The sequence below is a fragment of the Heliangelus exortis genome, chromosome 23 (genome assembly GCF_036169615.1).
Source record: "Heliangelus exortis chromosome 23, bHelExo1.hap1, whole genome shotgun sequence".
Classification (NCBI taxonomy): Eukaryota; Metazoa; Chordata; class Aves; order Apodiformes; family Trochilidae; genus Heliangelus; species Heliangelus exortis.
In genome coordinates, this window is record NC_092444.1 from 551,999 (window position 1) to 579,620 (window position 27,622).

Genomic DNA, 27,622 nt, shown 5'->3' on the forward strand with positions numbered 1-27,622 from the left:
ATTCCAACATGCAATCATTTTTCTCACAAGCTGTTTTGTGTTTGGAAATAAACTTTTAAAGTTACTCCAAGCACAAGTCTAATAAATTCATTTAACTTAAACAGAGAATCGGGGCATCATTTGGCCACGATTTCCATTTGTGATGACATCCAGATGGCAATCCAAGGCCTACCTTTTGTAAACAGGATGCATATTCATGTGGCTCTCAAGTACAGCTAATTATTTGGAACTAAGGGAGAATGCTATGAGAGTATTCACTGGAAAACCTGCAAGGATTTCTACTGTCAAAGATCTTGACCTGCTTATTTCGTTTTTATGTTTCCCTTTTCTGCAGCAGCAATTTGATCTGGTTTCAAGTAAAAGCCACACTTGTAAATGAAAGAAAAGCCAGTGTAACTTTATTATGACAGCATTTATTTAGAATCTGTGAACTAGAAGCCTCAGGTTGCACTTTGCATCCAGACTGATATACACCAAGGAATAATAATTATTAGTAACATATGATAGTAGATTCATAATTCACTCACTTAATCCCACACTGTTTCTGGGACAGCATTACTGAGAGTTACCCTAGAGCTCATGCTCTGCCTGAAATGTAGAAAGAACTATGGGAAACACCAACCTTATGATAGCAGTAGAGCCATTTAAGGTAGTGAAGTTTTAAACGATTTACTAGCAATGGTTTGAGACTTTCACACTGTACTACAATAAATAATCACCAGGGGCTGTCCAAGACACAGGCAAGGCTGATTCAGGTGTTTTGCCTGGCTCAATTTTAAGTGACACAACGGAGTTTTTTAAGAGGTTACTTGGTTTCATGACAGACACCCACTGCAGTTGCCTTACGCACCATGTGCTTCTGGTAAAATGAAATTACAGACTTTTTTTCCCCTCCCTCTTGACAGTCTGACTTTGTACAGAGAGAAGATAGGAAAGACTCATTCCAGGCAACAGAATGAATTATGCCACTGGGGTTTGTTGCCTAGATAAAGTGCTAAGTGGAACACAGCTAAAACACAAATACAGCTGAACAGCACAGCACGGAACCACCACCACTGGGATACAAATAAGCACACAAGTAAAACATGGCCCTCTTGCCCCCCCTAACAAAAAGGGATTTTTTAAAAGCTATTATTCACAAGTATGTAGCAGAGCAAACTTTTATCCTATTTAACATCAGTATCTTTCTTCCTTTGCAAAAAGACTTTTGATCTGCCACATAACACAGGACTGAAACAGCCTGGATTATTTTAGCATTGTTCAATTACACTTTGGAGCCTACTTAGTACCTTAAAGCAGATTACAGCCTGATAAAACCACTGGATATTTTCATGTATGACCTTTTTTTTTTTTTTTAAATAACTTTATTTAGTGAGTGATCCAAAGGAAGACTGAGACTGAATCCAGAGACTCCATAAGTCTTCTTGTTGAAAAAACCCCTCATTTTCAATAGTGTTGCATACTACTACATACTACTACTGTCAGGAAGAAATTATGAGAAAAAAAGGTGTCCACACTACTCCTCTAATGGACACATCAATTCAACTGTAAAGTAAAAGCCAAGCTGTTATCTTTTTCCTTAGAAAGGGAATTAATGAAAAATCTTGTCCTAATGCATTTGATTTGAACAAAATTTTCCATAAGTTTGACAGGCACCACAGAATCATTTTAAATACAACTTGGGAGAAGCAGATGATAAATGCTTAATAAATGACATTTCAGAAAATGCAAAAGGAACAAAAAAAATCTATTAGATCATTTTTCTGCTAGTTGTTGATGATGAACCAGCAGCTGCTGGCTCTTAACCCTGTAGCAATCATGTCTAAGATAACAGGGGCTGGCTCTGATCAAAATATTTTATTCCACCCAAGTTCAGCACGCTGTTTTCTTTTTTAGGGGTTGTACCCCTCCATACCCTTTTATCCTACTGATTTTCATTCTAAATTTCAAATGCACACCTCACCTTAGCAACTACAAGAAACATTTCAATGCATAAAAATAAATCACTAAGAGCTGCCTCTTTTCCTCAGGGACTCCTGAACTGTTGTCCTAAACTGTAGCAGGAAGATGTATGTATTCCAGCAATGAAAACCCATGGCTGAGTCAGGCAGCACCTTTTGAACACTAAGACCTGGGAAATGTAAAGTATTTGCAATGCAGACAACAAGAAAAAAAAAAAAAGCAAAAAAAAAAAGCAAGACTCTAAAGGGCTGAAGAAGTTATAGAACACTCCCAGAAAGGGGGAAGCCACAACTTCCTTATGCAAGGAAAAAACAAGTTTTGGGAAACACAGCTGAGGAATAACCAAGATCCCAGTTTTTGCAAACATGTCCAAGACTGGTCCACAGTGGAGAATGCCAGGTGCCATCTTAAATATGCTCTAAAGGAGATTATGAACCTTGTGTCAGTAATCACTTGCAAACAGAGGCCAGGCCAAGGTCAAGGAAAACAATTTAATCTGTGCTTTATGTATCTTCCCAAAACTTGGTCAGCTGCTGATTCTGAAATGCCATCTCAACTCTAAATCCAGTCAAGTGCTACTCCTTGAATTGACAGCATGCAAGGATTTATTCAGAAATAGTGTTCCTGCTGCAATATGAAAAGTTTTACAAGAATGAATTCTTGATTGATTGGGCAAAACACATCACATTTTTAATACTTGTGAAATGGTCACCTTGTCTGATATAATCAGAATTCATTAAATAAATTGCAGGAACAAGACTATCTGTCAAATGTTATATATCTTAACTGCCCAAGGACAAGGCCTAAGATGCATTAAAAATTCAGAAGGGTATTTGTTTCACCAACTACAGAATAACTACGAGGTACTTAATAACTGCACCTTTTGACTAATTAAATTATAATAAACTTCTTAAATAAGGTTTTGTCTAGTCATTTCTAACGTATTAAACTGTCAGTCCCCTTGTCTGGAAAATTTGTTTCTGAAGGACACACTCATTCACAGTTGTTTAAACTTGGCAGTTTTTTATTTAGTTCTATTTTCTTCTCACTGTGTAAGATGACAACCTGCAACACAGGCCAAAAGAAAGTTTATAAAAAAAAGAAATCATTGAACTGTTTAGGCAGCTACTAAATTTGAATTTCACAGCCTTTTTTTGGGAGCTACTCCCTAGCAAGTTTTTTAAATTGTTATTTCATTTAAAATATTACCTTGTACATTGTATGTACCTTTTATGTACCTTGTACGTATTTTTTACATGAAGTTAATTCACAACATCCTTCTCCTCTCTTCCCCATTTTAACATATAGTTAGAATTCTTTTTATATTAAAAAAACCCAAAAACTGTTTAACCTTGCTCACAACAATTTCCCTTATTTTTCCATATAACCTCAATTCTAGGACTAAGAAACTGCCATATCCAGGATATATCACTGAATCTGCAACACAGGGGTTACCAGTAGAAACCATTTTGGAATCCTAACTGCTGCTATTGCTGTCAAATCAGCAGAAAAATATTATGTTTCTTATAAGAAAATTGCTGTGAATTGCAAATACTAGCAGATGCTAGTGCAAATACTAACATAACTGTGAGGAGTAAAAATAATTCCAATGAAAACTGCTAAAAACAAAACTATACCATTTCAAAATATTAATGTATTGGAGAAGAATAAAGCTATGAGTTGTTTTCTCTTTCAGAGCATGAATACTGAAGCTTCAACCATAACAACTCAAAGAAACTAAATACTATGAATTTGGTCTTTATTTGGTCTTTCTGTTCATGATAAAGAAGTACAATTCCATCAATAAATTATTCTTGGTTACTCTCAAATGTTTAAGCTATTCTTTGGGGTTGTTTTTTGGTTCTGGTTTTTTTTGGCTTTTTTTTTTTTTTAAATATTTGTGAGCTTTGGTAAGGAGCTGATATTTATAAAATGGGTGCAAAGACCTATTTTTCTACTTACGACGGCCTGAAATCCGTAAAATCCATAACAGTTAAAACTTTAAAAACCTACAAAATAGCACAAAACCAAAATTGAGGAAGCAGCAAATCAGTTTACTGATATTTTTATCTATAACTTCATGAATGCAAATAAAACTTCTATGCCAGAAAAAATTACCTTCAGAAGTGTCTTGTCTGGCTTTTCTGATTTGCAATATAATAAAATTATCTCAAGTTGTTTTTCTAGCCTTTCAGGTAAATCATAGGCACACAAATTCTATTTGCCAAGATAATGCACATTTAGGAAAAAGCATAATACAGCCTCTAATTTACCAAGAGTTACTCCCATATGTGCTAAGTATGTTTTTCATTACAGGCAGCAGAAATAAAATCAGTGCTTGATTTTCAGTTTGTATTAGCTTACAAATTACTGTTCAAGACAATAACCAATCGAGTTGCACCACTTCTTTCTCCCAGCCCCCTCCTCAGTCTCTAAAATAAAATAACTGTTCCCCTAAATATCTGAGCCTGTTCCCAACACGAGCTCAACAGTGTTCTGCACTGACAAGTGAGATCAGGCTCTAAATTTCAAGTTTTAAAAAAATTTACAACAATGCCATTTAAAATATTGTCTCCTTTCCCTCTGTGGCAACCTTCAGGGAATTCCAAAATACAGATATTCACATAGGAGAGGAGTCGATACCCTTCTGGTACAACTGTAAATGCTTTTTATATTTACTCCCTGGAAGCAAGAGTTTCTACTGAGATTTTGGCCTAAAACGGTGGCCAAAATGTCAGTTATATAAGGCCATGTGTGGAGGCACATGCACTCTAAAAAAGATTGCTACTGATTTAATCACGGAAAAAAGCAATATCTGTCTGCTTTGACACACGTATTTACACGAAGATTAATGCACCCCTCTGGAAATCCTTCTCCCACCTTTCCTCCTCCGCCAAACTCATCCAGAAGCAGTCGTTCAGGCTGCGAAATGTCACAGCGAACAAGCTCACCACCCCTCTAAAAACACCCAGACGTTTAAAACCATAGAAAATAACAAAGCCTTCGTTTTTCACCAGCACCGGAGCTCGGCTGAAGCAGCCGCGCACACACACAGAGCCCTCAGCCCGAGCACAGCCCCGTTCCTCAGCCGCACTTCACCCCTTCGCGCTGCCCAAACACAACCCCAGCACCAACCCCACCCACCCCCACACTTCAGAGTTTTCGGCGCCTGCCACAACCTCCGCTCCGCTGCTGAAGGACAGTCCCGCCCCGCCGAGCCCCCGCACCTTTCCCCGGCTCCGCACGGGGACATTTTCCCCTCAGCTCCGTGCGGAGCGGCCCAGCTCGCCTCACACCGCCCGCCCCAACTTTTCCAACCGGGCCGGGAGACACCGCAACTCCCACGTTCCGCCTCACGGCCGCCCCCCTCCCGGGAGCTCGGGGGAAGGTCACGGCGGCCGCCTCCGCCTCCGCCCAACCCGACCCAACTTCGCGGCTCTTCCCCCTCTCTCCTCCGCCGCCGAGGCCTGAGGGGGGGCGGCGGGGAGGGCTCTACCTTTCTTGGCTTTCGGGGAGTGCCGCCGGCTCCGGGCGCTGGCTCGCTCTTCCTCAATAGCGGCGGCTATCTCCGGGTCGTCCTCCCCATTGTACCACACCAACAGCTCCTCGCCGGGCGCGATTGGCTGCCGGGAGAGAAGAGAGAGGCGCGGAGCCAATCAGGAGGCGGCTTGTTGGCGGCGGGCCCCGGGCTGAGGGGAGGAGATGGGGGGGGGGAACGGGGAAGGGAACGGGGGTGGGAGGAGGGGGGGGAGCGGCCCAACTGTCCCCGCACAGCCCCGGGTGCAGCCGCAGCCGCCGCCCGCGCCCTCTGGTGGACGGAGGGCGCGCAGCCCGCGCAGCGCCGGGAACACCCCCACCCCACACCCCACGCAGCGTAACGCGGGGTGCCCGCTGCACCCGGGTGAGAAAAACCCCACCCGGGTAAAAAAAACCCCACCAGGGTAAGAAAAACCCCACCCGGGTAAGAAAAACCCCACCCGGGTACGAAAGAGCCCACCCGGGTAAGGAAGAGCCCACCCGGGTAAGGAAGAGCCCACCCGGGTACGAAAGAGCCCACCCGGGTACGAAAGAGCCCACCCGGGTAAGGAAGAGCCCACCCGGGTAAAAAAAAACCCACCCGGGTACGAAAGAGCCCACCCGGGTAAGAAAAACCCCACCCGGGTAAGAAAAACCCCACCCGGGTAAGGAAGATCCCACCCGGGTAAGGAAGATCCCACCCGGGTAAAAAAAAACCCACCCGGGTAAGGAAGATCCCACCCGGGTAAGACACCCACACACACACCACCACCCTCCTGTTTTCCAGCTATAATGAGGATGCCTTGTGGTCGCCCCCCTCCCCAAAACGTCAGTGTTATTAATTAATGACACATTTATTAAAGATGTGGAAGTCCAAGCTGGAACACCCCCGAAAAATCGGATTTGTCTCAGAACTGTGACTCTGAGTTCAGTCCATGCAGGCTGGATTCAGGCCAGGGGAACCCCCCCCCCGGTGATTGCTATTGTTATTTAATGATTTAATGTTTTATTTAGAGTTTAATTTCTTAATGTTTAGTGTTTAATTTCTTAGTGGGGAGCTACTGGCATTGCTTCAGCTAAATACACCTTACCAAAGCATTAAACAATGAGTAAAACTGCTCCATTTTCCACTAGAGTGGGAATTTAGAACAAAATCTAGAGATACAAGGGAAGACTGTGGCAGTGAGCTGAAGGGAATACAGCTGCACAGTTAATTACTACAGGTTTCACAGATCCACTTAATCATAATAATGAAAAATCTGTTTGCCACCCCAATTTTACTACTAATTTTTTTCACCCAATTTTTAAAAAGCACAGGGAAGACCAAATGAGCTGAACAGGCACCACTGCAGTGACTACTCCCATTCCCAGCACTGTCACCAAACTCACCAATCCCAATTTCTCTGATTATTTCACATGGTCCTGAATGCATTATCAGACTCAAACTATCAAGTCCCCAAGCTGGATGACTCAAGATGTATCTGTACCTACTCTTTTAAAATCTTCCTAATTATCTTTCCATTTCCTAAAGTGTTCTATCCAAAACAAAGAAAAATCAACTTATTTGATTATTTAAGCCTTCCTTTCCCTTAACTACAATCCTCCCCCCCGCCCCTTTTCCCAGGACTTAATGAACATTGGGTTGTGGAGATAAGATACTATTTTTGGAGTCATTACTTTAGACTAAAGGGTATCCTTACACTGTTATTTCCAAGTCTGAAGCCAAAGGGAATTTTTATATCAACAACAATAGAAATATTTGTTTCTTCTAAAGCACTTTTTTTTTTTTTTTTTTTAAAGTCTCACAGCACTTGATAAAGGTGATAGTTATCTTTATACCCCCAGACACTGGAACAACAAGAGATACAAGATCCCAACGACTAATGTTAAGTGTTTAAGTTATAAGCAGTGCCTACAATTTGGCTGCCTGAACAGTTCTGAGGCTTGATAGGATAAATAGTGGTAAACCTCCTTGCATGGTTCCATTTTGCAGCTGTTGAGCAGCAAGGAATGAAGAAGAGTTGTCTGATGCAAACTACTTAATCAGCTAAACAATATACAAAGTCAGAGGAAAGAGCTGGCAGCAGTTTTAGGCAATGCAAAGGCAGGATGGTAACAAGCATGTAATTTGTTAGCTGTGTGGCTGGAACTAACATTCAGCTCCATGAATTTAGTTTTGATGTAACTCCTCTAGAATTAAAATTAAGCCCTCTAGCCTTGTGCTTCTAAAATGAGATGGAGAAGTAGATTCAAAACCAGGCAATTAGAACAGTTCCCTCACAAGCAGTAAGAGAAAAAGATCCCACTGACCAAGTGCCACTTCCCCTGCTACTCTGACACCAGGGAACAGGGAGACATCTCTTCATGATGACACCTTCTAGCAACAACTCCCAAAACCAACCCCCTCCAAACAATTACTTACAGATTGATTGTGTAGCAGCAGTGTCAGGTTGGCATAGCTTGGTTAAAAAAGGGATGAAACTTGGAAAGGCTCACTAGGTGAGTAACTTCCACCTGCTTTTTGGTGCTTTATGTTTTTAATGAAACATTTAGCATTCCTTAAGATGAATATTTTCTCTTCAAGAAGTTTAAGGTAATTTTAAAATGTGTTACTTTCAAAAGTAATACCCTAACAAGTATATCCTAAAAAGTTTGTACTGTCTAAAACAGAGTTAATATACAAGCACTGCCATGTGCCTTGTACAGTCTGATGTAGGCATTTGCCTGCCTGACCTCTGATTTTCCATTGCAAACACTGCATTTTAGTGTAATACTGTGCTTTTGCACCTGGATGTAGCCTTATCTCCCCAAATATAACCATAGTGGGCAGTTTGTAACTCTGTTACACTGTGTTCCTACCTAACAGGGAGGCTCTTGAGCTACTACAAACCTGTTTGACAAAACGTTCTTCTATAAACAAATTAATTTCACATGAAACAAGGACAGCTTCACAGCCAAGCTTTCTGAAACTGAGTTTTCACTGCAATTTTACCTCTTCAAAAATTACACGGTCCTGGACTATGTGCAGAACAACACAATCCAAGTGGCTCATTTCATCAAGAGAGACAGGAGGAACTTCTGAAACCCTGCAGCGAGTTTAAGCTGATTCAATGAAATATGGTGACTCTCATTTATGCATCCTGGGGAAAGCCATATGCAAAGCAGCCTGAAACATCTTCAGTCTTTCAGTAAAGATGAAGAGAAGATAGAAGAGAAAAATATCTGCTTGTGCTCACTTAAAAATTCTATCCTGTTACTATTCATTAACAGCCAAGAACAGGGAAGTTAAAGCTCCATGCAGCTTGAGGTTCATTTAAACCAAGCAAATTTAGACATTGCTTATCTCAGCAATGAAGCTTGGAAACCAGCCTGCTAAATTTACAAGTTAGAAAACCACAAAAAGCTGGATAAAAGCTTGGGAAAAAGACAAATATCTACAAGAACATTTTAAATGCTTCAAGGTAAAGCAGAACAGAATGACATACATGCCACTCTAATTGTCTTTGGGGCATAAATAAAGAAGGTGTTGTTTCTTTATGACCACATGGAAATACCCTAAAATTCATGACTTATGATAAAGATCAGGAAGGAACTACATGCACATACCTGGGCTGGAAAAGTTACAACAGTTTTGAAATGGCAGTGTATTTTTATATTCTTGGGAAGGACAAGAAATTAGGCAGAACATTGTATTTAAAATATTCGTATTAAACAGTAAGCATTCTTACTGATTTGTGAGCTGCTTCTCCTCCAACATGGAGCTCAGCTAAGCTTTACAATAACCTGGTTTGACACAGTGAAGCTAATTTGGTCCTGGAAATTGTTTGCTTCCTTCTGAGCAGCATGAAGCTGGGATTACTAAACCAAGCCCCTCCAACCTGGCTCGTGCAGAACCAGTCAGCATGTCCACACTGCATTCCAGGAGCCAAGTCCACGGGGCAGAAACAACCCCGTGGCTCTGTGCCAGCTCAGGTCCCACTCGGTGTGACACCCAGCACAGAATGACCCTGAGCTGCTGCTTCTACAGTGGCCTCCAAGAGGTAAAGCAGTGTTTTTGCAGAGGCAGCCTGGAGGTGACACCATTGCTGGTGGCTCTGTCTCCAACAAGCACAGAGCCCAGACACCAACATGAAATTCCAGAAACTTGCCTGGGAATGGGGTTACTAACACCCAACTGAAGCTAATTAACAGCTACACAGCTCACAGGTTATCTCAGCAGTTGCTGCAGGGGCAAATAAACCCTGCTGAAGGTGACTCTTGGAAGAAACCTTTTGTGTCCCCAACTCAACATCTCACACTGCAACAAATCCCAGACAGATTTTGAAACCAAGAAAACTGATCCTCACAGCCCACTCTAACTGTCTTCAGAAAGAGCTGCTTGGCAGCATGATCTTGTTGGCAAGACCTGCTAGGATAAAATTCATCAGGTCACAAGAGCAGACAGTCACAGGAACAAAAGGAGATTTCAGATGCTGAGGCAGGGTGTTTGTTATTCTGTCAGGAGTTCTCAGCCTCTTTTAGTGGTACAATTATTTTCCAAACTGCAACATTATCCATCAGAAAACAAATCTGAAACATGTGAATGTCTGCCTTTATTAGGAATAAAACCTTTGCAGAAAGGATTCAATGAGAGAGGAATTTAAAATGTCAGAGTGACTCCAAAAGCACACTTACTTTAATGAATTAGTGTGACTATGGGCAAAGGCAGAGGCAAACAAAATAAAGTGTCTAGAGAAAACTAAGAAAGTCACAATGGGACTAAGAAAAAAAAAAAACTAAGAAAACTAGAAAGTCACAATGGGAGCCTGCTCTCAATGAATAAACATTGAAGAGAAGTCAGCATCTGGCTGGCAGTAGCCAACCTCTACTTGAATGCTATTAGAAAAAAGCTATTAGAAAAACCAAGAAAATGTTTAGAATATGGGTGGTTTCTTGTTGGTTTTATGTTTTTTTTCCAATCTAGACTGAGTGACCCAAAATGTAACAGTTTTACATATTGCTATAATGTCCTATAAACTTTAAAACTCCCTGGTATGAACTCTTTCTTTCCTAAGTGAAGGCCAGTACCCACAGATAGTGTTGGCCTTACTGGGAAATGTAGGAAACAGCAACAGTGTAACAGCAAGGCTACATATACCCCAAAACCAGAAAAATATTTTAAATAAAAACAAAGTCAAGCTATATATACTCACTGCTAGTAGGTTCTTGATCAGAGATTCAAGTAATAGTATTTAGCCACAAAACTTAGAATACTAACAATACCCTAACATTACTTATAGTTAAACCATTTTTATCTTGGTTTGGGAGGTACAATGCCCCAGGAATTACACTCTTTATCAGCCCCCTATTGCCTGAATAAAACTGGAATGGTATAAAACCAGGAAAACTTGTTTCAGGAAGCTACCTATAAAAGTGTCTGGACAATCAATCTTTGTTGTACAATGCAAAGACCATTAAAATAACTGATTCCTGAAAAAAATCCTCAGTAGAAGCATCTCTATCTACAGAACAGAAAAACATTTGATTTACATATGTGCTATGCTTTTACATTCCAGTTCAAATCAGATTTGGTGCTACAGCAAATCTTAACCAACAAGACAGACTTTATGTTAATATATATCCTACAGTAGATCCTAATGTCAACTGTATTGGCACAGAAGAATTCAGACCAATTAAATGTAGCATTTGCAGTATTTTAATTCCACTGCATAAAATATTTAAAGATCGATTTAATACAAGTAGTAAAATAACTGGACTTGAATAAAGGGGAATAAAGGACAACTAAAAAAAGGTAGCAGAGCTGTAACTGATTCTACACACACCAGTACCTTCAAACTTTTGTAGTATATGGTCCTGTTGATCTCCAGAGGAAACAGGTTTTGCTCCTTCCCTGAACGTGCCCAGTTTATATACCGCAGCCAGTTCCCCTTCTCTGGATCAGTGGCATCAACACACATCCACCCCAGGTTTGGGTAATACACCTGGAGACAAAAATGGCATTAAGCACACAGAAAACACTGACCTGTACATGCACTAACACACTGCCCCTTCTGAAGCTACACAAAGTAGTAATCATAGAATCATAGAATTAGCCGGGTTGGAAGGGACCTCAGAGATCATCTAGTCCAACCCTTGACCCACCGGAGCAGTTGCTAGACCATGGCACTGAGTGCCACATCCAGTCTTTTTTTAAATGTCTCCAGGGACGGAGAATCTACCACCTCACCGGGCAGTCCATTCCATAGCCTAATCACCCTCTCCGTGAAGAAATTCTTTCTAATATCTAATCTAAACCTCCCCTGGCACAACTTAAGACTGTGTCCTCTTGTCTTGTTGGAGGTCATCTGTGAAAAGAGTCCAGCTCCCACCTCGCTACAACCTCCTTTCAGGTAGTTGTAGACAGCAATGAGGTCTCCCCTGAGCCTCCTCTTCTTCAGGCTGAACAGCCCCAGCTCTCTCAGCCTCTCCCCATAGGGCCTGTGCTCGAGTCCCTTCACCAGCCTGGTTGCCCTCCTTTGGACCTGTTCCAGGACCTCTACATCCTTCTTAAACTGAGGGGCCCAGAACTGGACACAGTACTCGAGGTGTGGCCTCACCAGCACTGAGTACAGGGGAAGAATCACCTCCCTGGACCTGCTGGTGACAAAGTAAGTAATCATCTAAGGAGAGAGGTAACTCCACAGATACCAGCAGAGGCAGGGGCTGGACTGGAGGGGGAGTGCTGCTGGTCTACTGCAATTTTTTTTAGTTTATCTGGCAAAAAAAGAAATTTTGACCTCCAAGCCCTTCTCAGAAGGTTTTGGGCTCAAACGTCAAAATACTCGAAATATTTTATGCTCTCTTTTCAGTCTGGCAACCCTAAAGTGATTCTCTAGACTTTGCATTTAGTCAAATGACTGATTTTAACATAAAAAGGCAACAGAGCTTTATTTTGCTATCTGATTAATTGGGAAAAGTAACCATATAGATAAAGTTAGAAACATTTGCTTCATTTAGAAAGATAAGGGAAAACGTAATTTAGATTTCATCTTTTTTCAGGGTATTGAAGAAAATCTTTTAACCTTTCAGAAATCTTGTGATCCATTAACACCTGACCATGTCAATAAACTCCTGGTTGTTCCAAGATGCTCTGTAAATTCTTTTTTTTCCACTCTTGGAGATAAATTATTAACACCTACTCCTGTCCTACGTTTCAAGACAGCTTGCATAAAGCAAGGTTAGTGACATCTTCAGTATTTTATGATGACAGGCAAATCTGCTTCTCTTTCAAGACCTGTTATATCATCTCCCACTTTTCATATTATAATCCAAGCAGGAAGCCTCTAAATAGAGCTATCAGTGGCTGCTGTACATTTTTTTACAAACTGAAGAACACAGCACTGTTTGGCAACTAGAACTAGTGTTTGGTTTTTTGCTATTTTGGTCAAGTCTCTAAATATCAGCCTCTACCTGGAAGAGCTCTTTTCCAAACCCAGCCTCCCTAGCTCATCACCTCCTGCAACATTCACTTGGCATCACCGTGGATAAGGAATAAACAAGAATGCCAATTTCACTGTAAAGTCCCTCATTCTGTTACATGATGTAGCTTTTATTGCCTCTGATACTTATTTCACAAGCAAGTCTATGTCTTTTCCAGCTGTTTTACAATTTCAAGTACACTTCTACAGCAGACTAGACCAAGAAGCATTTAATTAACTGATTTCTTTTGCGCTGATATACTGCTGATTTGATAAAATACAATTTTATCAATTCATGTTTCAATAAATAAATTATCTCAGTTTCTCTCCAAGCAAAGAGAAAACACCTCCCTTAAAGCATGGATTTCATTTCTGAAATCATCATCTTCTTTCATCTTCTGAAAGAATGTTCATCAGCACACCCAGCCCTTGCAACATGAAAACAAACAGCTTCACAGACCAAGACTGTAAAAGCAATCCTTGTTAAAATGGATGAAAACAAGCCAAACAATGCTGCAAGAGTTGGCAGACATGGAATATATGGAAAAACATAATACTTTATTATTTTTTTATATTACTTCATTAAGGTTTTATATTACTTACGGTTTTTTGCACAAAACTCCCTCACTTTATTACTTTCCAGTTGAAGCTTCTCATTTACAGAATTTTGTTTACAGAATTTTGTTTAGAGGCCTTGTGCACTGGAAACTGGAAATAGCTCCAGTTCCTCTATATAACACAGCATTTCCCTCAGTTTTGATTTATCTTCCTCTCTGTGGCTTTTCTCTGACAGAATATGAAAATATGTTCTCTCCTCAGACACAGCAAGCATCCACTGACACAAAGTGTCATCTTATTCAGAATTATATTCTAGCATGGCAGTTCAAAATTGATAAACTGACTGGAGATGCCAGCTTCTAGAAGCCTTATTTTTCCTCCAGATTAACTTCACTGAAGAAACAGAGGAATCTTGTGGAAAAGGTTGTTCTCCTAGCTGAAAGTCCATATCCCTAACTACTCCTACACACCACCACCCTTTTACAAACCATATTTTCTAACAGTTAAGATTCTGGCATGGTTTCAGATATCAGCATATGGAGCCAACTGCTGCAGTCTCATCTTAGCTGCTTTTTTAAAATTCCAAAATCAGTATTAAAGTCACACACAATTACTTTGAAACCAAGTCAGGGTTCCCATTATTGCCTGCACTGCAAACTATGAAACCTTATATCAGCTTGTTTGCAAATATAATTTCTCAACACAAATTTAAAACATACTGAGATCCACTGAGAAAATTCAAAATTCCAGCAGTTAGAAAAACAATTCCAAGGTCAATAATTTACTTGACTGATTCAGTCTCACTAAGTGTGCTTGTACCATATTCAAAATTGGAGATACCTTATGCAGCAGAGTTTGAGACAATATTAGCTCGATGCAACTACCATTATTTGAACACTTTATTAATTTCCCAAATGTGTAGTTGCATTTATGGGAAATTGTTCCAGATCAGTTCCCTTTGATGGGGGTTAACATTAAATTTCACATGAGTGCCCAGTGTTTTACACAGTGCAATTTTTGCAGGCCAGGTGTGATCCAGAGACAGTAAATAAGAAAATTAATACAGTAGCTTCAAACAAAGCCAATAGTTTAAAGCTTTGTAATTCAGAATGGCTGCTGAAGCCATGTGTCTATAAACAAGTGTTTACAATGGTAGACATGCATAGGTGGCACTTATATCACACTATGTCTGCTTCTGAAACCTCTGGAAAAATTAAAGGCTAAATACAAAATATTGAGCTAGTGAAAGATACCTTTTCTATTCACAAGCTGTTTCTTACCTCCCACATGTATACATTGCTCTTAACTTGAGATCTTTTTTTCTTGTCACCAACAAATGGTCCAAACTTCTTGCCTTTTAAAATAGATTTTGTTGCCCAGACACCTGAAAACACAGATATCAGTAGGTAAAACTAATAGAACTTACCTCAAGCAAATATTCTACTTGCTATTCATATTTCTTAAGATCGTTATATATGTGTCTATCTCAGACTGGGGAGCATTTTACAATATTTAAGGAGCTCTAAGGAGCTTATAACATCTTAGTAACAGCAATGCACCTATTGTCAGGCTCATTCCTCAAACTATCAGCTTCTAGCAGCAAATACCCAGTCTACAATTCTGACTTCCAGAGCTCTCTCATGCTAAACTTTGCATTTTGTATATATTACAGAAGCAACACTTTACTTCACAGAGCAGCCTTCCAGTGGGCACTGAATTTGTTCTTTTAAATTGAACTTATATTGATTGGACTTTGAGGTGCCACATTCTAAAAATGCAGGAGTAAGATAACTGCAAAACACAGAAGTGTTAAAGTTCTCAAAGTGAAAACAAACCAGTAAAATAACATATTGTTATTTACATAACCAAATCTATTAGCATTTTGGTCCATCTTTGACCCCAGTTCTGATGTTCTTGGAACATCATCTTGGGATGCTGGAGAAACTTGGAAGCTGCCCTCTCCTTCCAACAGAAATAATTTCAGATAAATGCTCCAGACATCATCTCTACACAGCACAGGTGGGCACCAAACTTGGACAGCAACTGTAAATAATGTGAGCTAAAAATATTCATTCCCTTTTTATAGTTGTAGCACTCACCAAGCCGTGTCTTGTCAACAGCTGATGGGAAGAGCCTCACATCCTCAGGAAGCCCCCTGAGCACATGCTCAGGTACATCATCCAAGGTCTCCACAGCCACAGTAGGTTCAGTTGTGTTCTACAATTCAAAAAACCAAAAGGGCCCCAAACATTAACAGATAAAAACAATAGCACAACAGATGATCAACCCATCCACACACAACAAAGGATCCTGACTTAAAACTGAAGTAAAATTTCCAAATTGCCATTTCAACAAGGGCCCCCTCCATCAGCATGCTGGCCTCTCCTTAAAAACAAATTCAAAATTCACCCCCTTGAGTTACCTGGGGAAGAGAGCTAAAGGCATTTTCTTTTTCCTGGCTGAGTATGACTTACCTGACAGCACTACTATATTATCCTTAATAAGGCACAAAACGTGTCCATTTTTTTAGGTTTCAGCTGTATGCTACATCTTAAATACAACCTCTTCAGCTAGAGAATGTGTGACTGCTCCTGAAAAACTAATATATTTAGGTGCAATACATGATGCATGTACTAGAAATTTAACTATTAAAGCCATGTCTATGAATAGAGAGGGTAATTAAATACTAAAAGCTGACCAGTTTGAAATGTGTACTCAACACACAATTCTAAATTTTTCCATTTTCTGTATATTTTAGAGAAGCCTTCAACTTTTTTCATTGTAAACTGAGATTAACTGCAATTTTCCTGAGCATACTCTAGTTTTGTACTATTTGTGTTCCTAATGAAAGCTAACAGGTATATCAGAGTATAAGGACATCTCAAAGTTTCAAAGCAAAGGGCAATTCCAGCTCCAAAGCACTTATGGTCTAAGGGTGCAGACCTGGTCGTGCAGACTTCCATTGTAATCCTGTCAATCATTTCCTAACCCTGCACATAAAAGTTCCAAACAAAATAACTGTGTCTGCCTCTATGCCCAAAGGAAAGACTGAGGTCAAGCTTCAGTAATAGGAATAACTTTCATGGAAACACAGAAGTAATGACTTTGGAAATACAGCACAAAGCCAGATCATCAGCTACCCACCACACTGAGGATAATTTCACACATATTAGCAATTCTTTACTTTCCCTTTTGAACTCCAGACATACTAGATATAATCAGTCCCAAAAGAATGGAAAAACAATCTAAAATAATTTCTGGTATTGCCTTATGTCAAAAGGTAGAATCACTTTTGAGAAAAACTAAACAGAAACTTACGGAGAAAGCCACATTCATACACACAGTTCACAAAAATGAAAAGTTATTTGTTTTACCTACTGAATGGAGGATGTTGCAGCAAACTAACTGCTCCAATGTATATACCAGAACTTGCCCTACTCTGCTGTAAACACAGGTGTATCCTGTACTGCCCAGTACTGAATGGCAGGTGGTCAGAAACAAGCTGCCTTGCAAATATTGGGGACAAATGCTGTGCAGAACACCCCTGAGATAGAGTAACTGACAGGATGGAGCTTCACAAAGCTTCTGCTGGGTCTACTGTTGATTTTCTACTGCTCTATTTACAACCTACAAACATGCCATTTCACTCCAAAGTATCTGCATGTCAAATTAGAATAAGCTAAAAGCAGGTTTTAGAGAGAATAAAGGGGTTTAAACCATGTCATTAAGTTATTATTTCAGTATCCAAAATGTTAATCATAATTCCTAAATAAATCAAGAGCTCAGAATCCTTAGCCAGCGGGTTATAATTAATATAAAAGGTTTTGAGGTATTTATAGTGAAGTTTGAAAGGCAACAGGAAGGTAATAAATGATTTATGAAAGTCCAGTAAGTTACTAGTTCTATTTAAGGAGCCTAGAGGTTCTATAGGCTGCTTACAGTATTATTCACACTACTATTTGTATAGTAGCATGCATAGAAAAGTAAGCATTACTCACACTTGTCATTAAACAACTAGCTTGATATTACCTATTTATAATCAACAAAACACAATTTCTGACTGAAATTACCAGAATTCTTGTTACAAGCATGCACAGTTTCCCATAAAATCTGTCCCCTTTATGAAAGAATTGTGCTTGCTTAGAACTAGGCATATGTTCAACCACGTGCAACAGCCCTAAAAAAAAGTACCTGTCCTCTGACAGAAAATTTTGGTCATTCTGGTCAGAGACAAATACTAGTGGCAATGGCAATAAACTACTCTAATATGAAGAATGTTGTACTTAAGCTCTGAACAAGCTTTAGAAGGTGTTAAACTAACAACAACTCGGGCAACTCTACAGTTGTCCAAGTAAACCCCAACTTTCTGGCAAAGATTTCTGCTTTTACATATAACCACGGAGCTGTTTTCATAGTTTCTGAGTAACACTCAGCATTTTCCATTGACCACTTCTGGAATATGTTATGCTGAAAGTTTTCTGGAAAAGTATTTTAAAACTTATCTCTAAAGGCTATAAATTTTAAGATTTTTACCTCTAAAGCAAAACAGATAAAGCTTCCCAATCTTTTCTACTTACCACCCATTCTTTGTGAAGGTGCCAAGTATGGCAATTCTCTACATTTCTGGTGATTTGCTAAGTTACAAGAACATATCCTCTATCAGTTTTAACAGTATCAAGGAGAAAAATTACAAAACTGGAGTCACAAAGGTTATTCCATTGCTGCCCTTGTAAGTCCTAACAGCTGCACAGATACATCCTAGAGAGTTATTTGTAGGAGACAAGGACCCTCAAATTGGAAACCATGGAAGGAATAGAATGTCAGCAATCCCTTCCCATCCAAGAGAATAAAGAGGAAAAAAAAAAAATCCTTATCCTTTAGTTATAATTCTTGAAGTCTACTGAAAACAAAGTTTCTCCTTTATTTTGCTCTTCCAACAACCCAAAAATAGCAATGAAATAAGTCTGATTTTCAGACCATTGGCCTTGAGCTGATACAAAAGAAACATTCTCTTCTCAGCATATCAAGCAAAGAAACCCAAATATCTTTTCGGGAGACTATCCCATGATTTCACTGGGGGAGAGCTAAGCTTATTTTTTGTAGTGTTTTCTAACAAAATGCATATGGGCATAGATATGGGCACTACAGAGAGTAAAAAAGACAGGGATCAGAGTGATGCACTTCAAAGTTCAAGTCAGAAAAAGGGGAGTGTGGGTTTTTTTGGATTTGATTGATTTGGTGTTTTTTATTTCGGTTTGCTGGGGATTCTTTTTGGTTGGTGTTTTTTGTTTTACAACTACAGCTGGATGAGCAGTTAAAACTTTCAAGCCTGCAAATAAATTTTACACAACCAAAACTTGAAAAATCAAACTCAACTGATGTAGACAGGAGTGTACAGCACTGTGTCATATCCTCTGATGTGCCCAGCAAGTTCCTTACATAGTTACAACTCCTTTTAGACTTACATATGCCAAAACTTTTCTGTCATTTAAGAAGTTTATTTGCATGGAGTAATGTACAATTGGAACTTTATTTTACATCTACCTACATAACTCAAAGATTAGCAACTACATGCAGAGAAGACAGCACTCAGACTCACTCACCACCACCTGTCATATTAATGGATTTCACAAGTACCAGAAGGCTGTATATGGCCTAGAACATAACAATATATTTCACACCTCACACAAATGTTAATAAGAAAACAAATGCTTTACAGTAATATAAACAATTTATTTCAGTCAAATGAGTGTAATCTCATTTTATTTGCAATTTAAATGCAGCCACTTAAAACATTTTCCGGATCACAGCTTGTCCCCAAGGAATGTCTGTCTACCAAACAAAGAAATGCCATATTTCAATCACTTTTCCACCAACAATTAAGAATCATATTTAAATTTCCTGTTTCAAATATTCACCTCTTGATAAGGATATGAGGTTAGTGTACTAACTGCATGTCCTGCAGCCAGCTTCCTTATTTCACTGAAGTCCTAATATAGTATTTTTCACTCACTCCAGGACAGCAATTTTTAATACAAAAGCACTTGACGCTTATTTCACTTTTAAGCTTCTTGCTCTGAAGTTCATCAGAAACATTGCTAGCGTTCAAATTATCCAGGATGAAGTGACTTAAAAGCAATGCAAAAAAACCCCACTCATCTGAGGGCTGAAGGGGTACTTTAATTAATCTACATGTTGATTAAGCAATTTTTCACACTCCTTTTGATACAATCATACCAATAGACCAACTCCAAATTAAGACTATAATGCTACAAGTAGTATTTAAAAAGAGAAAATGCAACAGTAAATGCAATGAGATGATTAGAAATTATCAGAGATTACAGCAAAAAGGGAAAAAAACATTTTGAGTAACATGATGAGTGACATTCAGTTAGTGTCATGTTTGGATTAAGGTATAAGGATATAGGATTAAGATAAATAAAAAGATAAAGGATGCCACTAAAGAGAGAGGGACATATCAGAGAAGTTGTAAGAGGTAATTGTGAAAAGGAGGTGAAGTGACTGAGAAAGACTGCTTGGCCCAAGCAGCCAGATAGCACAAGAAAAGCAGGTCAGAAGTAGAAAAATCTGTTCAAGAATCTCATCTGGCTACCCCTCTTTGCCACAATTTCACTTGTGTGTGCTTGAAAATTAAAGATGTATCAGAAAAATGTGAATTAATGACTGAAAATTCAGGAGAATGAGAGGAAGGAGTTTCAGTACAAGTGCTGGTAACATTTGTTAACGTATCCCTCACCACCCTAAGTAACTGCAGAAGCAGTTTTCCAGGTAGCACAATATCTTCTTCCAACTCTAACTTCATGCAGTCTGAGATGCAGTAAATGCTACCAATCAAACCTCGTGTCTGCTTCACTTGTTCTAAAACAATTATGCAGCATATTCTGATGTAGTTTACACATTAATGATCTCTTTTTAAAATGGAGTGCATACTCTAAACTGTGACAGCATCTTCCAAGGAACCCAACACTATTCAACCCTGCTTAATTAAACAACTTTTTTTTTTTTTTAATCCTTCTCCTTTCTCCAAGAGGGACACATTAAAGTACTTATGTAAAGGTTTTCCTTCACTGCTTTAAGATTTCTAAGGGATAAAAACCAAAACTAGCAGTCTTCTCAGACAAACCCAATTAACAATAGCCCAATTAGTTCCAGGGTCACTGGTACTAAAATCTTGCACAAAAAGCAGAGATAAGAAGAATGAAAGAAATACAAGAACAGAACACGTGAAAGATGTTTAGCATCAGGCAAAAACATTTCTTATACAGACCTGGCACTACAACTTGTCAACAGTGAATGAAATGACAAAGGCACTGCAAGAAAAAAACACCAGAGGGTTGATGCTAAATACACACTTAAAATGAATGGTAATTGCACAATCAAAAGCCATATGAGCTCTGCACACTCTGGAAACTAAATGTGAAAGTCAGAACCACCAAGAAGGACCCTAGGCTAATGCAACTCTTCTCAGAGGCAGGGTCATCTCATTATTTAATTCTAAGATGACAAACTTCTCAGCATTGCATAAGCAATATTAGCAGTCCCAGTAAGAAAGATGGACACTTTGCTTTCATACAGCACAGAAATATTATTTAATTCTAGGAACAGATTGGGAAGGATGGGGCGTGATGGCAGACAGGACACGAGGAGACATGGACACAAATGGGAAGAAAAGAGCTGATGATAATAATTAAAGATTAGGATCTACAGCTTTCAGAATTTTAGGAGAATCTAAAGCTTATAAGAATGACTAATAAAGCAGGATTACTGCTCAAGAAGAAGGCTGTTTGCTTTATATTACTGACTGCATTCAAAACAAACTGTACAGGTGAAAAAATTTTTAGTCTCATTAGAAATTAATTGTGAAACATATTATCCTAGTTACCCCAAATTAGACTACCAATGCTTCAAAAAGTGCTAATGCACAAGTTATTTGTGTTATATCTATGATGATTTATATTTGTGTATAGAAATAATACAAATATGTATTTTTATAGTACATACTTCAAGGCTCTAATAGAGATTATATTTTGCTTTTTTACTTTTTTAGATACACTCATATATATTGAAGATATTTACTTGAAATTAGAGCGGAAAAAAACAGGTAACATTCCATGAACCCATTTCACATTGTATTATGCATATAGTTGCATAACCTCAGAAAATACTTTCTCAAGAATATAATTCAGCAAAGTGCTAACTGTATTCAATGCTTCTGATGATCAAATAAGGACATAAAGGGCAATAAAAGTGCTCATTACATACAGGCACTGTAATTAAAGAAGTATACTGGTTTACATGACTCTACCATGGCTGTTTCTGACTAAGAAAGCTTCTCTTTATAGCTGACTTATAAAAAAAATTAGAAAAGCATTCCTGCAAAGTAAGAGCCTAGGTTTATGTTCCCATGCCAAAGGGACTTTGTGAGAACATTTAAAGAGAGAAACACTTCTGACAAAAATTAAGGCAACATGTCTGTTTTCTGCAAGTGTATTTCAGCAACACAGTCGTGCAAGATAGACAAACAGATCTGTAATTCCTACTTAAATAGACAAACAAAAATTTAAAAAATGTACACTGGACAGTGAACAAAACAACACCCTCCAGTCAGGATATTCTTGCATCCACATAGCAGAGCATTGCATCACAAAAGAAATGTGCTTTCCCAATCTTTTCACTCAATTCGAGGGAAAACGCTCAGGGTTACTGAAAAGGGTGAAACTTCCTGATCAATCCGTTTCTGTGACAGATTGTTCACTGCCCCTTTGAAATGGTAAAGTGGCTACAAAAGGTTAAGGAAAATTAAAAATAAAAAGCAGCTTTTGATTTTCAAGCCACTTTTACAGGGAGCTGAATTATAAGCAAAAACCTCAGGATGAAACAGATTTTTCTGAAGCATTTTTACAGGAGGTGCCAGCAGTAATAATTTACATACTGCTAAAGGGAATTCACATACAAAAAAACCCTTAAATCCATGAAACAAAATAAATCTCACAAGCATATACATTGTGGAAAGGATTATAAAAATTAATTACACTGACGATTTTAAAGAACATTGTTTTTTCATGGATTGTTTACTTCTCTTATTAATAATTAACTGTTCTAATATCTAAGTATTTTGATAAAGTCTTACATTTATACTCACCTGGTTCATTTTGAATTCCTGTTGTGTTCTGAAAACATACACACAACAAAGAAACTCCTGTGATTACATGAGCCCTAAAAAGAAAAACAGACAATTGTAACACGTACCTACCTATAGATTTACATTGAACTGAAAGCACACAGACCTAGAATTTATCTTCCTAAAGCATTTGTCAAAGGGGTATATTGCTTTATATTAAAAAATCTGCTCCAAATGGTAGCTTTGTTATTGTAGCCCAAATGTATACAAATAATCTCAAGACAGATATCTACCATCAATCTTTCTTCCAGTTTTAAATGATGAAGCAACAGAAACCTGCTCAAGTAGGATTGGTTTGTGTGTTTCAAAAATAAGTTAGCTTGTTCAAGATCGAGCACTTAAGGACTTTAGGAGTCAGATCTCATTAGAATTTAATATCAAAACATTATGAAAGACATTAAGAGGCTTTCAGATTAACAAAATGCATGCATTTGAGTCTCCACTCTCCCATATTCAAAAAAGGAAATTCTTCCTTAAAATTGAGCCCTTTATTAAGGTATTTTATTACACTAAAGCATTTGGCATTCTTGCTTAACAAGAAGCCTGAGCTTTCAAGAGGTTTCAAACAAAAATTCCCAGTTCAAGTAGGCAGCAGATGTGGAAACTCATGACTCAAGACAAAACTAATCAGAATGATTCTGTATCTAAGAGTCCAGTACATCAACTCACATCTTATGCCATTTGTTTGGGTTTTTTTAATACAAATAAAAGTATTATTGCAAGCTATGCTGGAAACATTATTTTCCCTGGTGTTACACAGAATTTTCAATAAATGAACAGCATCTTTTTTTGGAGGTTAGTTGGTTCCTAGTCATTTAAAGCACTCTATCAAAGACTTCTATTTCTTCCTGCTTTTCAGTTTTTTTAGTTATAACAATTAACAGATTTTTTTCTAAGTACTTTGTCTAAGCACTAATATTTAATTTAAAATACATTCAAACAAAGTATACTCCAAATAAATCCATGTAATCCTTCACATTTTTGCACTGTAAAAATTCTTAATGCTCCATAACAACAGTGAAATACTGCCAAGCTTCATATAAATGTTGCATTGCTTAAGAAATTCACAAGAAAAGTAAAAACTTCAATGAAAATAATTGTTCTATTGTATCCAGCCCTTCCAGGATTAACTCCTTTTGTCCTAATATTTCCATACTACATTAGAATTTAGACAAAAGCTGAAACATCTGTATTTCAGTTCCAGTTTTGCATTCTGTGGGATATACTGTGCCAGCAAAGCCCAGCTACAGGATAAGGAGCTCCATCTGCACAGCTTTTGAATCTGAAGAAAAGCATTCCTCTTGGAAGGTACTGTTACAACTTCCCAACTCATTTTAATACATCTATCAAATACTAATGAATTCCTAGGAAAGATACATCCCAAGCATTTGAATTTTTTGGTTTAAATTGTCTCTAACACCAACAGAGAACATAGCCAACAGCAAGAAACTACCAAACCAGTAGGGAACCCTCCCCAGCTCTCATTCCTACTTACTAATTTGCTCCTGAGATCACTAAATATGGCCATGACAGTCATGTCCCTTCAGCTCTGAGTTTCTCATGCATCAACATGCAGTTAATTCTCACATATCTTCCACATACCCTTCACTTCCCTCAGCCTTGATAACTTCACTCATTTTCCCACCTGACAAAAACGATTTCTACTTCAGACATTTTTACACAAACGCTTTAGGCAAATGGTTTCTGAAATGTGATCCATAAACTGCCTGCCATCTGATGAATCTTGCCTTCTTAGCACATGGAATCTAAGAAAAAGAAGTTGGAATCATAACAAACTTCTGTACTTGAGACGAGGCATGAATAACAGAGAAAAACCCAGTGCTCTTGTTCATTGTTCATTGGGACAATACCTACACAATGTCAAATTATAAATGAAATATTTTGGATAGCAAGAGAGGCATCAAAACATTTCCTACGGTGAAAACCAATTCATTTTTAGTAACAAGAATCTTGGTTTTCTGCACTTGGCTACAAAACAAAAATCCATTACTCAAGTAAAGACAACAAAAGCAAGAACTTTTTCTTGATGGGATTTTAGAGCACAGCCTGATGAGTTACTCTGGCTGTAGCATATGACTTCCAGTGATCATTGTCTCCAGCTGCCTACTTCTACCTTTTCTCCTCCCTCTCACTGAAGACTGTCAATCCCTCAATGCCAAGGCTTTAACTGGTCACATAACCATTTTCAATCATGGTTCTGGAAAGTGATTTATAAAACCCACTGTAGGAAGTGCACTCTGTTACACTGCAGTAGGTGACAGCCATTTGAGGTATTTCTGTGATTTCCAACACAGAGTAAAGGAGGAAGGCATCTAACCCAGAACTTGAGATATATGACAGTGCTTTAAAATGCTCTTACAGAAACAAACATTCAACACCATGGCTACTAAATTTACTAAAGTTTACTAGATTTATTATATTTACAAAATTTAGAAGTTACCAGAGGAACCAGTAGATCATCAAATACAGTCAGATGATACTTTAAGCTACAGTAAACCAAAAGCTTCAACATGTATTTGCTAAGCTATTAACCACACACTTCATCTTAAAATTTCATACCTGCAGTTCTGACAGGTTACATGTATGAGCTCAGTAACTGAAAAAATGCCTGCAAATATATCCCCACTTTTTTGTTCCTCTGTGCTTTGTTAAAAATGAACTCCTACATGGAAAGCAAGATTACATACACTGAAAAAAAATTAAGTATATAGGTAGACTTATCTACAGTCACTAGTTTTCTTCCATTCAAATGAAAATTATATAAGAACAGAAGACAATATCTCTAACACTGAATTTGGATTTTAACATTTAGTACACAAAGTTCAACAGAAACAAGAAAACATGAAACAAATTCTCCAACTGCTGCACAAATACAGTTCTTTATATGATCAGTGACTACCAACAATTATTTATTTTTGTCACTGCAAGCAGAATCAAGCTTTCAATTCATATGTTAATTACTTTTTAGATACACATACAGTCAAGTTCAAAGCAAGATTTTCCAGGAAAGCCCCAAAGAAAATTGCACTGATCACTGTCATCCATTGTGATACATTAAGTTTAAAGCAGTGGTAATTACCACATTAAATCAGATTTAAAGTTAGCAACAGTCTACCACTGATAGTACTTTGAAAAGGCCATGTCAGCAGGTCCATCAAATAAAGGTTAACTATTTTGATTCAACCTTTCCTCCAAACACAACAGCAACAGATACCTGCATCTACCAAAGACCTGAATCTTGTTAATAACATCTGCCACATCCACTCATATCCCCAAGAAAACATAAAGGTTCTATGCCAAAAATGAAGCATACACACCAGTACACCAGTATAATTAATTTCCAGAATAAATTGCCAAGCTGCATTTATTTCAAGCCACTACCTACTCCTGTATCTCATGAGTACAAAAATAATATGCAGTTTCTCAAGACACTCAAGCATCTGGGAAACAAACACAAGAGGAAGAAGATCTGCTGCATCATATAATCCAAGAGTTTCAAAAAAGTGTATTTAGAAAGGCTCATTGTTAGGCAACAAATTGTACTTTGATAGAAAGATAGAAGGCATTGTACTTGAGGAAATGCTGTGGTCACTCTAAAACACTTGAAACACAAAATATTTGGACCTTATTTCTGAATTCCACACTTATGAATTTTAAATATTCCCTTAGCAAAAATATAACTTGCTAGGGAAAAAAAGTTTGCAAACAAGAGCAATTTTATTATAAACATTACAGATAATCTTTTTCATACTAAATCAGATGGAACTTCCAGTAAGCATTTAAAGGTTTTACAGAACAGTCTTCTGTTTTACAACAGAATATTTCTCATTTCTGTGTGAGAGGATTTTTTTTAAAAATCTCAGAATCAAGGAGTTTGAAAGAAAATGTTGCTACCAATTCAGAAAAAAGGGGAAAACAGGCCCAAGAGTCTCATTCCTATTTTGGAAGCTGAAAATGGGACATGCATTATGTCACTGCTTGGGTAAAAACATGTTCAGAACAGAACCAGGAACAAAACTTGAAAGTCTCAACAGTGCTTTCCTAATGACCAGGAAATTAGGATACTGCAGGGATCAGGCTGGGATACTGCAGGGCTCTTTTTCTTAGTTTTCATTTTTAGTTGCAGGACATGACTTTCGTTTATTTTTTTTTTTTTTAACATCATCACTTACATTTTTTCATTTATATAATGAAACACTCGAATCCACAAATTTTCAATGTGTTGGGTGAAACAAAGTTCGCACGAAAAAAAAAAAAAAGTTCATGTAAACTCCTGAAAGATTAAATGTTTGATAGAAACAAGAAGCACTACTTATTGGCACTTAACTGCAGACATTTTCAGTTACTCAAGACTGCCAGAATGAGAATGGGAAAAAAAATGGGTAAATGACTTTCTGAACACTAAAAATCTATTACCTATTCTATCAAGAAAAAAGCCTTTGCTTACTGCCACCTAACCAAATACTGTAATACCTTAGAAAAGTTTCAGATAACCAAGAAAATAAGCCAAGAAATCACCAAACTTGAGTTTATTAATTAAATAGCAGCTCATTAAGATAAGCAACAGAAAATAACAAGTCTCTAACTACTGCTAATGTACAGAAATACCATTCCAACCTCCAGACATAAGTACACCCTTAATTCTACTTGCAAAAAGACAGGAAATTAATATGAAAATTTTCTCAGAAAAGTACATTCCTGATTTACTACTACGTGAAGAAGTCTACTTCAGTCATTTCTTTTTATAATACAGGACTCAGCCTCCCACTTTTGTCTACAGGTATGTTTAATACAGAGGCAGAGAAATATTTCTCAGGTCAGAATACAACCAGAGAAGGCATGCTGGTAATAAAATTTATTTTATATGGGGGGAGGAATTAAGTACCAGGATCATACCTGCCCTTTC

At 38.1% G+C, this 27,622-nt stretch overlaps 1 protein-coding gene across 11 annotated transcripts in view; it reads right to left on the minus strand.

The window, feature by feature from the left end:
- PRDM2 (PR/SET domain 2) overlaps positions 1 to 27,622 on the minus strand; it is a 63,423-nt gene that overhangs the window by 34,140 nt on the left and 1,661 nt on the right. For 2 of the 11 annotated variants that reach the window (XM_071766863.1, XM_071766872.1), the window contains exons 2-7: positions 22,657 to 22,730; positions 20,782 to 20,824; positions 15,593 to 15,710; positions 14,774 to 14,877; positions 11,307 to 11,459; positions 5,459 to 5,585 (exon numbers count right to left, since the gene is read on the minus strand). In XM_071766863.1, coding sequence (XP_071622964.1) covers positions 5,459 to 5,585; positions 11,307 to 11,459; positions 14,774 to 14,782 — 289 coding nt within the window. In that variant the 5' untranslated portion in view covers positions 14,783 to 14,877; positions 15,593 to 15,710; positions 20,782 to 20,824; positions 22,657 to 22,730. Of the gene's footprint in view, positions 1 to 5,141; positions 5,586 to 11,306; positions 11,460 to 14,773; positions 14,878 to 15,592; positions 15,711 to 20,781; positions 20,825 to 22,656; positions 22,731 to 27,622 lie in introns of those variants that run through there. The other 9 variants (XM_071766861.1, XM_071766862.1, XM_071766864.1 and 6 more) reach the window with 7 other exon arrangements.